This window comes from Lepus europaeus, chromosome 14 (assembly GCF_033115175.1).
Source record: "Lepus europaeus isolate LE1 chromosome 14, mLepTim1.pri, whole genome shotgun sequence".
Classification (NCBI taxonomy): domain Eukaryota; kingdom Metazoa; phylum Chordata; class Mammalia; order Lagomorpha; family Leporidae; genus Lepus; species Lepus europaeus.
Window position 1 is genome coordinate 86686409 of NC_084840.1, and position 14440 is coordinate 86700848.

General features: G+C 39.0%; 1 protein-coding gene across 1 annotated transcript in view; it reads right to left on the reverse strand.

Annotated features, from left to right (window-relative positions):
* Positions 1-523: 523 nt before the first annotated feature.
* LOC133773504 (ETS domain-containing protein Elk-1-like) overlaps positions 524-14440 on the reverse strand; it is an 84007-nt gene continuing 70090 nt past the window's right edge. Inside the window, 2 exon segments of the mRNA XM_062210819.1 lie at positions 524-552; positions 9132-9207. Coding sequence (XP_062066803.1) covers positions 524-552; positions 9132-9207 — 105 coding nt within the window.

The window sequence follows — 14440 nt, forward strand, 5'->3', positions numbered from 1 at the left end:
AAGGTGTACACAATACAGTTTGCAGTTTTTAAATACATGGAAATGTACAGTGTTTGTAAGCGATTTATGGTCCATCACATAATGTGGACTTAGTCAATCCCAACTAACCCTTTGTCCTGACCTCATAAAACCTTGAATTCATAGCAAGAAAAAAAGAACTGCTATATGTTTTTGTAAATTCAGGGATACAACTCAGTTAGTAACCTGATGAACAACAAAGACTTGGTTTCTGGAAAGGCTGTTCAAATAAGATCACTCTTCATGGAACTCTGGGTGAATACGGTTAAATCTGTATGGTTGTCTGAAATACTCCTCCCTCAGGGTAGACACTGCCAAATTTAGGAACAATGACAATGTATTCATGACTTGTGATATCTGCAGTCGTTTTTCCTGTCATTGTTACGTGTTGTTAAAGACGTTACAACATGCTGAAGGGAATGTTATGTTTTAAAAAGAGCATCCATATTTACTTTGATCTTAAACAAGACATACCAAGCTTTTATTTTAAACATAATATAAAAATTTATACTGTGAGGACATCAAAATGCAAGACTGTAGGAGTATAAGAAAAAATATAGAGTTTGAATCTCATTCCCAAGAAGTTTATAATCCAAGATGTGAATCAAAACCAGCACTCTGAAGCTAAGCTCCAGAAGCAGATCTGCATCAACACTTTGAGGCTTGCACATCCAGCATCTCATATCAAGCAGAGAGGAAAGCATGTGGATGCTGCTGCCCACAGGTGAAAGTTGAAGCCATTGCCGTATGACAAAAGGATGAAGCATGGGGGTCAAGAGAAAAAACAGTAGCAAATAAGGACATGGCTTTTAAACTCTTCCAAAACAGGCAGAAGGGATGTGTGACAGTTCCAAGGAGGTTTGGGTCAAAGACTTTCGGTGAAACCCATAATAGCTACTATGGAGATGTACACCAATGATCTGTACAGAAGAGGCGGGCCATCCAGGAGAGGGAGGGAGTCATTGTCCACACACCTGAGTCGGTGAGGTGATTTTTGTCCTTGTCATCAAGCCCAGCCTCTCACCAGAACATGAGCATTGTAGCCTCACTATCTGGAGAGTGCTTAGGCTCGAGGAGTTGGTACGTCTGGTCGTGAAAGACGAGAGCTTCTTGTGTGACTGAAGTATGCAGTGAGTTCTGAGATGAAAAAACTTTGCTGCAAATTTTTGGAAAATCGATTCATTAAGTATTTGACATCTGTGGTATTTCCCTGGCTGGACGTTCTGTGAAGATCCTATTTTATTTTTCATGTGGGAGCATCTGCCCCAATCAGTGGCATTCCAGGGTCCCACAGTATCAGACCAGGTATCTGCTCGCCTCCATGAAGTTGGAGAAGGTCTTTGGAGAAAACAGGAACAGTCCTTGCTACCTCACATTAGTCAGCCTTGGACATAAAGAAGCAAGGGCAAGGTCAAGCTCTATGAGGCCATGCGGGAAAACTCTGTTTATTTTCTAATTAAAGAGAGATTGTGGTTTTAAAAAAGTATTGACTTTTAAATGTCTCAGGCATAAAACACTTGTATCACCTGCTGATCATGGGACCTTGAATATGTAACTACCCTCATTGAGTCAGTGCTATCTTCCTGTTGAAGGGGTAAATCTACAAATGTTGATCTAGTCTAGGCATTGACAAGCAGGGATTTTCATTCTCTTTTTTAAATTCATTTTTTAAGGAATGCAAATTTCAGAAGTACAGCTTTAGGAATATAGTTATTTTTCCCATCATACCTGCCCTCCCACCCACACTCCCACCTCTCCTCCTCCCTCTCCTCTTTCTCAGTCCCATTCTCCCATTCTCCATTAAGATTTATTTTCAATTAACTTTGAACACAGAAGACCAACTCTATACCAAGTAAAGATTCAGCGATTTACATACGTGCACACACAATGTACACACACACAAAAACTGTTTGAGAACTAGTTTTACAGATAACTCTCATAATACAACTCATTGAGGACAGAGGTCCTGCATGAGAAGTTAGTGCACAGTGACTCCTATTTTTTTTATTTGACAGATAGAGTTAGACAGTGAGAGAGAGAGAGACAGAGAGAAAGGCCTTCCTTCTGTTGGTTCACCTCCAAATGGCCACTACAGTAAGAGCTACGCCAAGCTATACCGATCCAAAGCCAGGAGACAGGTGCTTCCTCCTGGTCTCCCACGTGGATGCAGGGGCCCAAGTACTTGGGCCATCCTCCACTGCCTTCCCGGGCCACAGCAGAGAGCTGGACTGGAAGAGGAGCATCCGGGACTAGAACCCAGTGCCCATGTGGGATGCCGGCGCCGCGGGCGGAGGATTAACCAAATAAGCCATGGCGCCGGCCCCATTCCTGTTGTTAATTTAACAATTAACACTCTTATGTATGACGTCAGTGATCACCCGAGGCTCTTGACATGAGCTGCCTAGGCTATGGAAGCTTTTTGAATCCACAAATTCCATCAGTATTTAGACAAAGACATAAGCAAAGTAGAAGGTCTCTCCTCCCTTCAGAGAAAAGTACATCCTTCTTTAATGGCTACTTCTTTCCATTGGGGTCTTACAGAGATCCTTCATGTTGAACATTTTTTGCCATCTTGTCTTGGCTTTCCATGCCTGAAATGCTCTCATGGGCTTTTAACCCAGACCAGAGTGTCTTAAAGGGCTGATTCTGATGTCAGAGTGTTAGTTAAAGCGATTGTCATTTTATGAGTTTGCTGTGTGGACTGCTTCTCATGTTGGAACATTCTCTGTTTTTTAATTCTATTATTACCAGACACTTGATGCTATTTACATGATCATTTGGGAGCAGATAGATTTATCAGCATATTTGTCATTGCAAAATTGGTAAATTTGGGCAAAGGCACTTTTTAAATTTTCTAATATATGTTTAACATTATAGGAGAGACTCATAATCTCATTGTGAACACTTCAAAACACAATTCATGAATTAATACAAGTGACTAGAATACTATGTTTTCAACAGAGCATAAAATCAAAAGTAAGACTTCTTTCCCATTCTGATAACAATATCTATCCCCAAAGGATATCATTACTTACAGTTTCTTGCTTTGCCTTACATTTACATTAATGTGTCATCTTGTATATGCATCTCTTCATATCTTATTTCTTTGTACCAAAATATTTGTATTTGTTTGAAGATCAAATTCTCAAGACTTAGATACATTATGTCAAGACTTACAAAGGTGCAATAATAAACACATTGTGAAACAGGGATTAAAAAAAGACATAAGTGAAAGATCTCTGTGAGTGAGATCCCAGAGAAAAGAATGGGCCATCAAAGAAGGAGGTACCTTTCTCTGAAGGGAGGAGAGAACTTCCACTTTGACTATGACCTTGTCTAAATAAGATTGGAGTTGGCGAACTCAAAAGGCAACTCATGACAAGAGCCTAGGGTGATTACTGACATCATAAACAAGAGTGTCAACTGTTAAATCAACAACAGGAGTCACTGTGCACTTACTCCCCATGTAGGATTTCTGTCCTTAATGTGTTGCACTATGTTAATCAATGGTATAACTAGTAATCAAACAGTACCTAACACTTGGTGTTTCTGTGTGGGTGCAAGCTGTTGAAATCTTTACTTAATATATACTAAATTGATCTTCTGTATATAAAGATAATTGAAAATGAATCTTGATGTGAATGGGATGAGAGAGGGAGCGGGAGATGGGAGGGTTGTGGGTGGGAGGGAAGTTATGGGGCGGGGGGAGCCATTGTAATCCAAAAGCTGTACTTTGGAAATTTATATTTATTAAATAAAAATTTTAAAAAAGAATGAAAAATAGATTATTTTGATGAAACAGAAATTCTGGAAATAGATCTTCTCAAAGGTAACAACACTTTAATGTGAAAAGAAGGTATTAAAGCAACCTGTGCTAAAGAAAGCAATAAATATGATCCTGGAGAAAGTTGAACCCTAAATGCTACCTCATACCATACAGAAAAATCTAAGAGCTAAAACCATAAAGTTTCTGGAAGGAAACATGAGGACATCTTCACAACTTGAGAGTGAAGATTTCCTAGACAGCACATATGCCTATCCTATAACTAAATTACATTATTTCCAGATATTTATGCTCCCAAAATGAAAATACATGTTCACAAAAACACTTAAATAAGCACATAGTGTTTTTATTCATAATAGCCCCAAATTGAGAATGATTCAAAATTTCATAAACAGAGACACAGAACAAACTGTAATCACATATGGAATACTCATCAGATATAAAAAAGAATGATTTGTTGATGCAACAACATGAATGAGTAACATAGATGTACTGATCTAAGACACTGGTTACAGATGAAAATATTTCATATGATCTCATTTATATGAACTTCAAGAACAGACATAACTAATTCTTATGATATAAATCAACCTGGTTGTTGCCAAAAGGGGTTGGGATTTACTGGAAGCACTCAAGAGAGGATTTTGGGAGGTTATGGGCGTGTCTGACTGATCCCAGTGCATTTCATTGTATGTAAATCTTACATCAATTTAAATATTTTAATACATGTTTCCATGTTGAGGCAAACACATCTAACTCATTTGTTAGAAGATTTCTTAAGGGGGTCGGCACAGTGGCATAGTGGGCTAAGCCTCTAACTTTGGCCCCAGAATTACATATGGACACTGGTTCATGGCCCAGCTGCTCCTCTTCCAGTCCAGCTCTCTGCTTATGAACCTGGAAAGCAGTAGAAGATGGCCTTAGTACTAGGCCTTAGACCCCTTAGTACTAGGGTCTCTGCACCCAGGTGGGAGACCCAGAAAAGGCTCCTGGCTCCTGGCTCCTGGCTTTGGGTCTGCCCAGCTCTGGCCATTGCAGCCATTTGGGGAATGAACCAGTGGATGGAAGACTTTTCTCTTTTCTCTCACTCTCTCTGTCTGTAACTCTACCTCTCAGATAAATAAATAAATCTTAAAAAAAAAATCAAAAAACAACACTTTGTAAAGGACATTCTCTATTTTTCATAATTTGAAATTGGTTTAGAAACAAGGATTGTTAGAATCCTCTCCAAATCTCATCCTGAGGATTTTAACGCTCTATTTGATTCTTTCAGGAACTGCAGAGCTAAGTACCTTGTAAAAATTTTCAATTCTTGTATCTCCTTAGAATCTGACAAATACACAATGGGGAAATACGTAAATCCACTTAGTTTAAACATCCTTCCATTCTTTTTGATATATTGGACTTGGCTTTAGAACATTTTTGGAAGATTTGTTCAAATATACATTAGTGTTATATTTAGCCAAATGTGGTGGGACTCTGAGGTAAAGAATACAGTGTAACAAAATAAATTACTTAATTAAAGTCAGCAACAAAGCAACTAAAAGCTTTTGGGGGGAATGTGGTTGCTGGCCTCCTTTCATGCTATTTTTAGAGGTAAAGGTTTGTTTAATTTCATGTGGTTGAGGTGAAGAAAGCCATGAGAGACCAAGAGTAGATTAATAAAAAGCAGGAGTAAAATAGAAAATGCCAAGTCAGGGCCAGCTGCTTGCCAGTATGAAAGGAATGACAGCGATAATTTGGATGAGTTAGAAGCCAAAGATAAAAGCACAATAAATTCTCAGAAAACAAGAGAGCCGCCAAATATTAAAAGGCTATAGAAATTATAATTTTAGAACACAGGTATTTGTTTTTTAATTAAGTGTATGCATTTAATTTCTGCTTCATTTGAAGTCCTTATAAAAAAAATAAGTTTCTAGAAATAGAAATGTGTGTGTGTGCATGTGTGTGTGATCTTCAAGTCATTGGAATGCTATATATACTCCAATCGTTGACTTTTCCAAGCATTTTCTCTTCCATTGAACTCAGTATTTTGGCTACCATGACAACATACTTTATTATAATTCCTTTCTTTTCTTTTTTTATATTGTTGTACGATTAATTGGTTGAGGAAGTCTATAGTGAAATTGGTGTTCTATTTGAAACACACACACAGATATCATATCTACATATTGTGTTTGTACATGGATACCTTGTTAGGCTCCTCACAGGTTAACCAGAATTGTAAAGACAGCAACGGTGGTGCATGAGTTTCTTGAGGTGGCAGCTTTACCCCACGATATTTGCTGAGTGAATGAATGACAAGGCACTAGCTGCTACAGAGTTCAAAAGGAAAGGTAGCTATCTCCTTTATGACAGAATTGTACAAGGGAGGGGTGTTCTGCGCTCAGTTGAGCCAGCAAAACAGCATTTGCTACAACTGAGGACGTTTTTGAAAAATTCTATTATCTGTGTGGACTATAAGAGAATTATCATGTTCTTACGTGTCAGTATCTTCCCTCTGAGTCTGAGATCAGACTCAGTGGAGGAGAGTAAAGGACAGGTTGTTCATCAGGAGACAGATCTTCACTAGTTCATGTGGACAAAAAGCATTTCCTTGCCCTGTGCTGGCATTGTTCACAAGCATAGACAATGAGTCAGATGCCTGCCACTGTGTTTCCCTCGGAGATGACCTGTGGTCATAAAATCAAGACAAATAAACTTGAGCTGCTTTATGTGTCTTTTTATGGGGAAACATTCGGGAAACAACAAATGAGACACTGAGATGACACAGTAGCAGCAAACAGTAGCATCAGGAACTCGCCAATGGAAATGTCCACACCATCCCCCCTGGACTTTGTTCTTGCTCTATATTGTGGAGAGAATACAAAACTTCTGAGAACTTGGGCACATTCCAGGTCTTTGCTGACGTGATGTGGTCAAGGGAGATGCTATGGATTATCATTCATCATCATCATCACAGAGAAGATTAGGAACTAGGATAGGGTATTTTCCAAACTTGAAAATGTGATTTATTATATAGAAGAAAGAACATAACATGGTTTATAATTAAAGTACTCTTTTGGTAAAATTCTGCTGTGTGTTATTGAATCAAATATACATTACTTTGTTTTTAAATGTGAAATGTCAAGTTTCTGTATATTCCCAAATTATATGATTAAAAAGAATTAAGTAAACTTTAAATTCTAGTTAATATAGAACCTGCTTTTGACTTCCTCTTGAGCAAATGAGATATGCTTTGATAATAAGCATTATTACAAAAATGTTTTCATATTTTCATATGTTGGTTTTCAGTAGGAAATGAAATTAATTGGCATAATAATTGACATTGGCTATATTAGCTATATGAGGCAGAAAAAGAGTACATTAGATCCAGGCTTAGTCATGACAGTGAGATTTGAAAACCAAAGCCCTGTCCATTTGTCTCTGCCTCCATCAGAAACACAGGACAGGGGCTCTCTCTGTAGTGTAGTGGGCTAAGCCTCTGTCCACAGCACCGGCATTCCACATGGGTGCCAGTTCAAGTCCTGGCTGCTCCACTTCAGATTGAGCTCCCTGTTAATGTGCCTGGGAAAGCAGTAGAAGATGACTCAAGTCCTTGGGCCCCTGCATCCATACAGGAGACCTGGAAGAAGCTCCTGGCTCTTGGCTTCGAATCAGCCCAACTCCGGCCTTTGCAGCCATCTGGGGCGCGAACCAGGGGATAGAAGCTTTCTCTCTCTCTGTCTTTTCCACCTTCTCTCTCTGTAACTGTGCCTTTCAAATAAATAAGTTAATTTAAAAAAAAAAAAAAAAACAACAACACAGGCCAGGAGGAAGGACAGCTTTGGAGGAGGAGGAAGGCATTGCAATCCTTGTGGCACCTGAGAAAGGAAATTAGAAGATGAGGAACAAAAGCAAGGGCCTCTGAGGACAAATTACTGCCTTTCTTCACCTTTAAGACCATCCATTTCTTTAGTGGACACTTAAGAGCCAATGGTCCCTTCCCAGCAACGATTGTGGAAACTTCCTGGTATCATAAACCACCACATAAAGGCTCATAAATCCACCACAATATTTCAGGCACATTACATAACATATTTTCTTCCTCTTCCTGCTCTTATTTCTTCTAATCCATACTATTCAAAAACCACATCACTTGAAGGAAAATGACTCTTAACCAGTTTTTACAAAAAATAATTATATCCATCACAGATATGCAAAAGCCATGAGCAGAAGCCAATAAATCCGTGAACTATTTATTCCTTAGCTAGACATTTCTATGTATGAATTTTCAAATGCAAAATGCTCCACTCAATTTAATACCTGTTATTGAGCTTTGTTTCCAACAAATGATAAAAACGTATCAGTCTGGTCAGAATGATCTCAGACCATCTTTGCTGAATTTGTGTCCGAATTTCAGGGACAGATGGACAGCAAAGATCAGAGTGAAAACAGAGGAACCTGGTCCCGTGCTGAGTTTTCCCACCCATGGTAGTATTCTGTGAGATGACTTATTCCACTGTGTCTCCAGGGGCCGGATTACACAGAAGGTTATCTTCGTTTCTACAAAGGCAGTCTTTCCTGCATAAACCTTCATGTGCCCCTCTTGGACATCAAGGGAATCTTGAGAGCCTCTTAAATATTTCTGGGTATAATGTTTGGTCCCACATCTCTGAGTCACATCTTAGATAACCCCTCCATACAGAGATCAATATGGAGTGTCAGCAGGCAGGATAAAGGACCTATCTCTAGAACACACATTCATATCTAAATCTAACCTCCGTCTCTGTTCTCTCTCTGTCTTTCTCACTCCCACTCCCTCTCCTTCTCCCTCTTTCCTTCTCTCCTTCCTTCCCTCTCCTCCTCCTCTTATTTTCTCACTTCTTTCCTTTCCTCCAAGCAAGGAAATTTGTAAGTCCCCTACTGAAGGAAAATTCGTTCCTAATTACCAAATACTTCTCCCACTTCCAATGGCATGGATCTTGACTGCACGAAGTCAAAAGCCACGATCTTGCTTCTCTGAGGCCATTGGTCATTATTTGCACAGCTATGGTCTAATTAGAGCCACATTTATTCCCCTTTCATCCTTGTGTTCCCAAAAGGTGTGCCCCACTGAATTCCTCCAGTCTCCTAGTAGCTGGGCCAGGGCTTTGTGCTAGGTAAGTAATGCAGACACCCCACGAAGTCCTCCCATCTCTACATTCTAATTGGTATCACCACCCCAAGAGGCTTTTCACTTAGCAACAAGCCTTCCATTTCCCCTTCCCTGTGGTTCCTAATCCAAAGGATTCATTCCTGAGCTGCTTCTCCTGAGATCTACATCAGTAAATGGCATACATTCTCTTACCACATGAATCTCCAATCTCAGCTAGGGCCTCCTCTCCAGGAGCGATTTTCCTGTCAATGGTCCTTGACTGAGCTATCTAACAAAGGAGAGAGCATCAGTGAGCTAGGCTCCATGAGCATCTGCATGTCTCTCTAGAGCTTCTTGAGATTCCCCAAACCCAGATTAGCCCATCTCTGCACTACCGTGAGCAGGTTCTTCCCAAGGGTGATGTCCTCCTGTGGAAACCTTGGATTCTCTATGAGCAACATTACAAGAGAGACCTCTGTAGCTCTCTGTCTTGAATCTCTGTGTGTTGCTACCATCAAGCTGGGCAGGCAAATGATTTGTGCAGGCTCCTTGTAAAGACCTCACACCTCCAACCAACTTTAGAGCTGAATAGGAGAAGCAGTGGTCTGGCAGCTTGAGATGTGGGCTCCTCTGCTTTGCTGATCTCACTGGCTGTGTTCTTCTCTCCAAGAAATTCCATTTCAGTAAAGACCATCAGCACAAACTGATGTTAAGTGTAAGCCCTATGAAAGTGCCCATGTCTTCATTTTGTTCTCCTGCAGAATATCCTGCAAATCTCTTAGAAATGCAAAGCACTCTGCGGTGTTTTTTAAGCTCAATTCGTCTGAGTCCATTGGTCTTATCACAGATTCCGTCTTTGTTCTATGCTTTCAACTTGCCATAGAATCATGGATATGACCTTAATATCTTCGGAATCTTTCCCATTAAGGATGTGTTCTATGAAGAATCTTAGAAATCCCAAGCAGCCTTCAAGCACAGTGAGTAAAAGAACTAGGAAACAAAATTTGGGGAGAAGAAAAATTCCTTTTTTTTTAACCTGTAAATAAATTTCTTTTATATTTAGATCATACTTCCAGCCTCATATCATGACACTGTTAAAGTTTGCTAATGATGCCACACAAAGGGAGATATTTGGCTTTCACTTCCAATGTAATAACTAGAGAGAAGTACATGAAATACATAAAAAGCTATGGAGAAAATACAAGAAAAAAAATCTATTTTCATTCCATTGACATATAGAGCTACAAAAGAGGCTTCAATCCAAATGGAGGTGGGATGTGTTGCACTCTGTACAAATTAGCTAATTTCCATGCACACTATGTAATTTTAAAGCCATATATGAGGAAATAACAGAATTTATCAAATATGATTTAAGGGATATGTGAAACATTTTAACTTCCTGGGTGGATGGTTACTAATAAGAAATAGGAAGCCATGACCCTAATAATTAGTATACATTACTACTGTTACATGGATCACTATTACATCAGCATATTAATGCTACCAGTCAAATAATATAGCCTGAAGGACAACAATTATGAATAAAAAGAACAAATACAACCATGCTAAGTTATAAAATGAGTGTTCTACTATCATAGTGCAGTACTTGTCGTCTAAACATGTATTTGCAAATGAAACTGAGCTAGAGAGCACGAGAGAAAGTAAGTCAGACACAGAAGGTGTCCTGTAGGGAATCTGTAAATATATGTGCACTGGTTTCACCATATTACAGGTGAATTCTCAGGCTCAGGGCTAAAGATCGTAACATTGCAAAGAAATCTAATCACCTGGCTCGCTGAGTGATAGTTGACATGACACTACCCTCAACACAATTTCTACCAACTCCACACCACAGAGTTTTCCCCAAAGTCTTTTCTTTGCAAAATTAAGCACATGAGGTTCTCCTTGCAAAGAGGCCACTTGGTCAAACAAGTGTAGGATGTTTGACAGGGTTCTCTTAGCTCATGTAGCACAGTGGGTAAGTCCCAGGTTTTCAAACCAATTCAACCCAGTATTTACCAGCCTGACTGGAGCACACAAGGTGGTATTATATTTTCTTGTCACTCTTATGTCTGAGAAACATATTGCAAGTGGTGGTCTTAATCTACATTTCAAGCTATATAGGAAAATTTTTTCAGTAAATTTACATATTTAACTTCTAACCACTGTACACTTGTATTTAAAAAATGTTGGGCTAAATGAGGACTTTTGGTTAGATATTATAAGGATTTAGGCTCTATCTCAACCTAAGAATTTCTTCATAATGACTTGAACCCAAGCCATACCTTCCCTAACAGGACTATTCTGCTAGATAACTATGCCCACACAAGTTCTATCCTGGGCTAGCTGTAAGGATCTCATTTATCCGTTTCCCTAGCTAACATCCTTGCCAATGTACTGTGGTTCTCTAACATGAATAATTCTGTTATTTAAAATTTTAGCTGTTTTCTGCTTCCTAAGGAAGTTGAAATGCTTCAAAGGAGAGAAGAAATGTCTGTCCTGCTCCACACCCATTCTTATGCAGGGTGAATGCTGAGTAGATAGCCCCCTGACAAAGGACAGCGCAGGAAAAGATCTTTGCAAACAAAGAAGCAACTTGGATCTGAGGTTGGAGCATGGAGGAGACAAGTGTTATTTTCTCTACTTAATAGTATGGAGGGAATTTAGCTAATCCTGAAAGAAAGATAAATAAGAGATTGGAAAGGGGAAGTTGGTCATAAAAAATAGAAGAGAGACTGAAAGTCTTTAAGAATAGGAATGCAAATTATTCTGTTGTAATTTGTTTGTACTGTTGCCATGTAAATAGCCTCCCAACTCTTCTACATTCTTCAGAAAACTGCATCAACAGATCTGTGTGTACTTACCAATGCTGTCCTCATTGATGTGTGTGTGTGCGGGTGTGCATGCCCATGTGTGCAAACATGCATGATTAAAATGGGATCTACAGTTCCCATCTGGGTTCGTGTGAATAGAATCAAAGAAGCTGAAAGAGTCTTGAACTTGGGGCAAAAGTGGCCAAGTGTGATGTATTGAAATTCACATGTGGGTGGCCTGTGAAAAGCTCTATCCAATCTGGATTTTAGGTGCTATCATGTCACTAAAAGTTTAATCTTATACTGGGAATCAAAGAAAGGCACAAAAACTGAGTTTTCATTTCTCACTTACCAAATTGGAGAAGAACGTTTTGATGATAATATCAAGTATGGAAGTATAGGATAGAGAAGAAAGATCCTTGTCCTACTCGGTGGGTGAACGTGTCAAGTGGCACAGCCTTTGTGTAAGGACTTTGGCAATGTCTGTCAAAAAGTCTTAAACATAGTCACTCAGGAGCCTCTCCTTAGGCTATTAGCTAGGGAAACAGATAGTCATAGAAAAATCTGTGGACATTGATATCTTTTGCAGAATTATTTATAAAAGTAAAAAATGGAAGTAATGTAAATGTTTAATAAAGGAGATTGACGCAAATATTTATTACATAGTAACACAATACCCCCCCTTCCTTCTGCTGTCCTCTCTACTTTCCTCTGCTATTCACTCTCCCTCTCTCTACAAAGGTGTGTGTGTGTCTCACACTCATGTTCACAAGCACTATTTTATTATAGAAAATGCTTTACATGTTCAAAATTTTTTAAAAAGCTGGAACCCCAGAAATAGTATGTAAAAATTATCATTAAATAAAAAGGATAGTTTATATTCTAAAAGGATCTGTAATATGTGTAGATTATCTTTAAGTAACGAGATTATGGAAGACTTTTGTTTTATCTTACTTTGTCAAATTTTCCACAATCAACATGTATTATCTTTACATTCATCAAACAATCAAATAAGCAAATCTGAATGAAAGAAGATGCATAATCCCTTGCTGATCTTATTTTTCAATAGTTTTTTTTGTAACTCTTTAGATTCTTTTTTGTTGTGTTTAAAGACCACTTTCAATTGTTCTTGGAGGAATGAGATATAAACCTGATACATGTGAAATCTGAGTGGCCCAACATTAGACAGACCCAACCTCAGGGTTTTACCTGATGAATAACACTTTAGAACCCCAGGCAGTTTCAAAACACACAAATACAAGAATAACGTAAGTGAGATTCCCTGGGGACATTCTTAAAAATTCCAAACATTATATTTTTAAGCTGTATTTATTTATTGACTTGAAAGGCAGAGCAACAGAGATAGAGGTGGAGAAAGATCTGCCGGTTCATGACCCGAATGTTCACAGTAGCTGGGGTTGAGTCAAGCTAAAGTCAGGACCAGCCACTGTAGGTGCAGCTCCCAGGTAAGTGGCAGGAATTGGAGTGCTTGGGTTATCACATGCTGCCATCCAGGTGTGTTTAGCATGAAGCTGAATCACGGAGCAACTGGGATACAAAGAAGGCACTGCAGTGTGGGATATGACATCCCATGGTTTGACTGAACCTGCTATCCTACAACACCCCCCCCCCCCGAGCATAACATGTTTTGACCACACTAGCAAGTTGCATAAGAAAGTAATAAACATTTTATATAAAGTAATCTTTATTTTTTTTTTGTAATCAAAAGAATCTTTGTTTCATGTCAGTGTGCCCTAAACCACAGTTGTAATCTACTGCTACCTAAGGAAACCCTGGAAAAAGAAGGGGAAGAGAAGAAAAAAAACAGTTACCTTGAGGTTCAAGACCAAAGAAAATAAAGGCAAATACCCAAGGCCTATGCCTCTTCTTACATAGTAAGCGTTTCTTTCAGCTATCAAAGAATGTTTAAATAAAATTATTTCAAGGCAGTTACTCTCCATTCATTCCACCTTCTCTCTGAAACGGTCTTTCTTCTGGAATCTCATTAAGTCACATGAACAGCTGCACCAAGTTGTTATGGCAACAGGAATTTTAAAAGTAAATTAATTTTGCTAGAAGGTGTTATTAAGACCAGGTAAGAGTGGCCTTGAATGATAATGGCTTCCGTCTGCTCTGCCGGGCACTCTGGCTCCCACTGAGTTGCAGGAGCAGCAGTGGGAAGGGGAAACATCCTTGATTTATTATCCTCTCATAACAATTCGTACAGGAAATGCAACCATAAATTGTGCCGGCTTTATTGCAAATTTGTGTATCCTACTTTTAATCCTCCATAAAATTACAGATTGAAGGGGGCGTGCCACTCATTGCTCCATTAGGTTCTGATAGCCTCAGACAACAAGAGAAGTCCCTCGTGGAATGACAATATATTCCTGGAGAGCTTTACATTATGGAAAATATTTGACCTTTTGATTTCAGAGAAGGGGGTTAGCCAAAGTCTTGGACATAAATTAATGTTAAAACTGAGCTATCACACGGATGAACAAATAATGCAGCCTGGAGATTCTAAATTGGGGACAGAGAGAAGATCTCTCAGTTGCCTCTGCCTGAGCCCCTGAATCTCTGTGGTTCTCCGCTCTCAAGGTTTGCATTTCCCAGAGTGTCCGGGAGTTATTTTCTTTGTCTTCTTTCTTTAAAAAAAAAAAAAAAAAAAAAAACTTTATTTCTAGAAAAATCTGTCGTGGTCAAGTA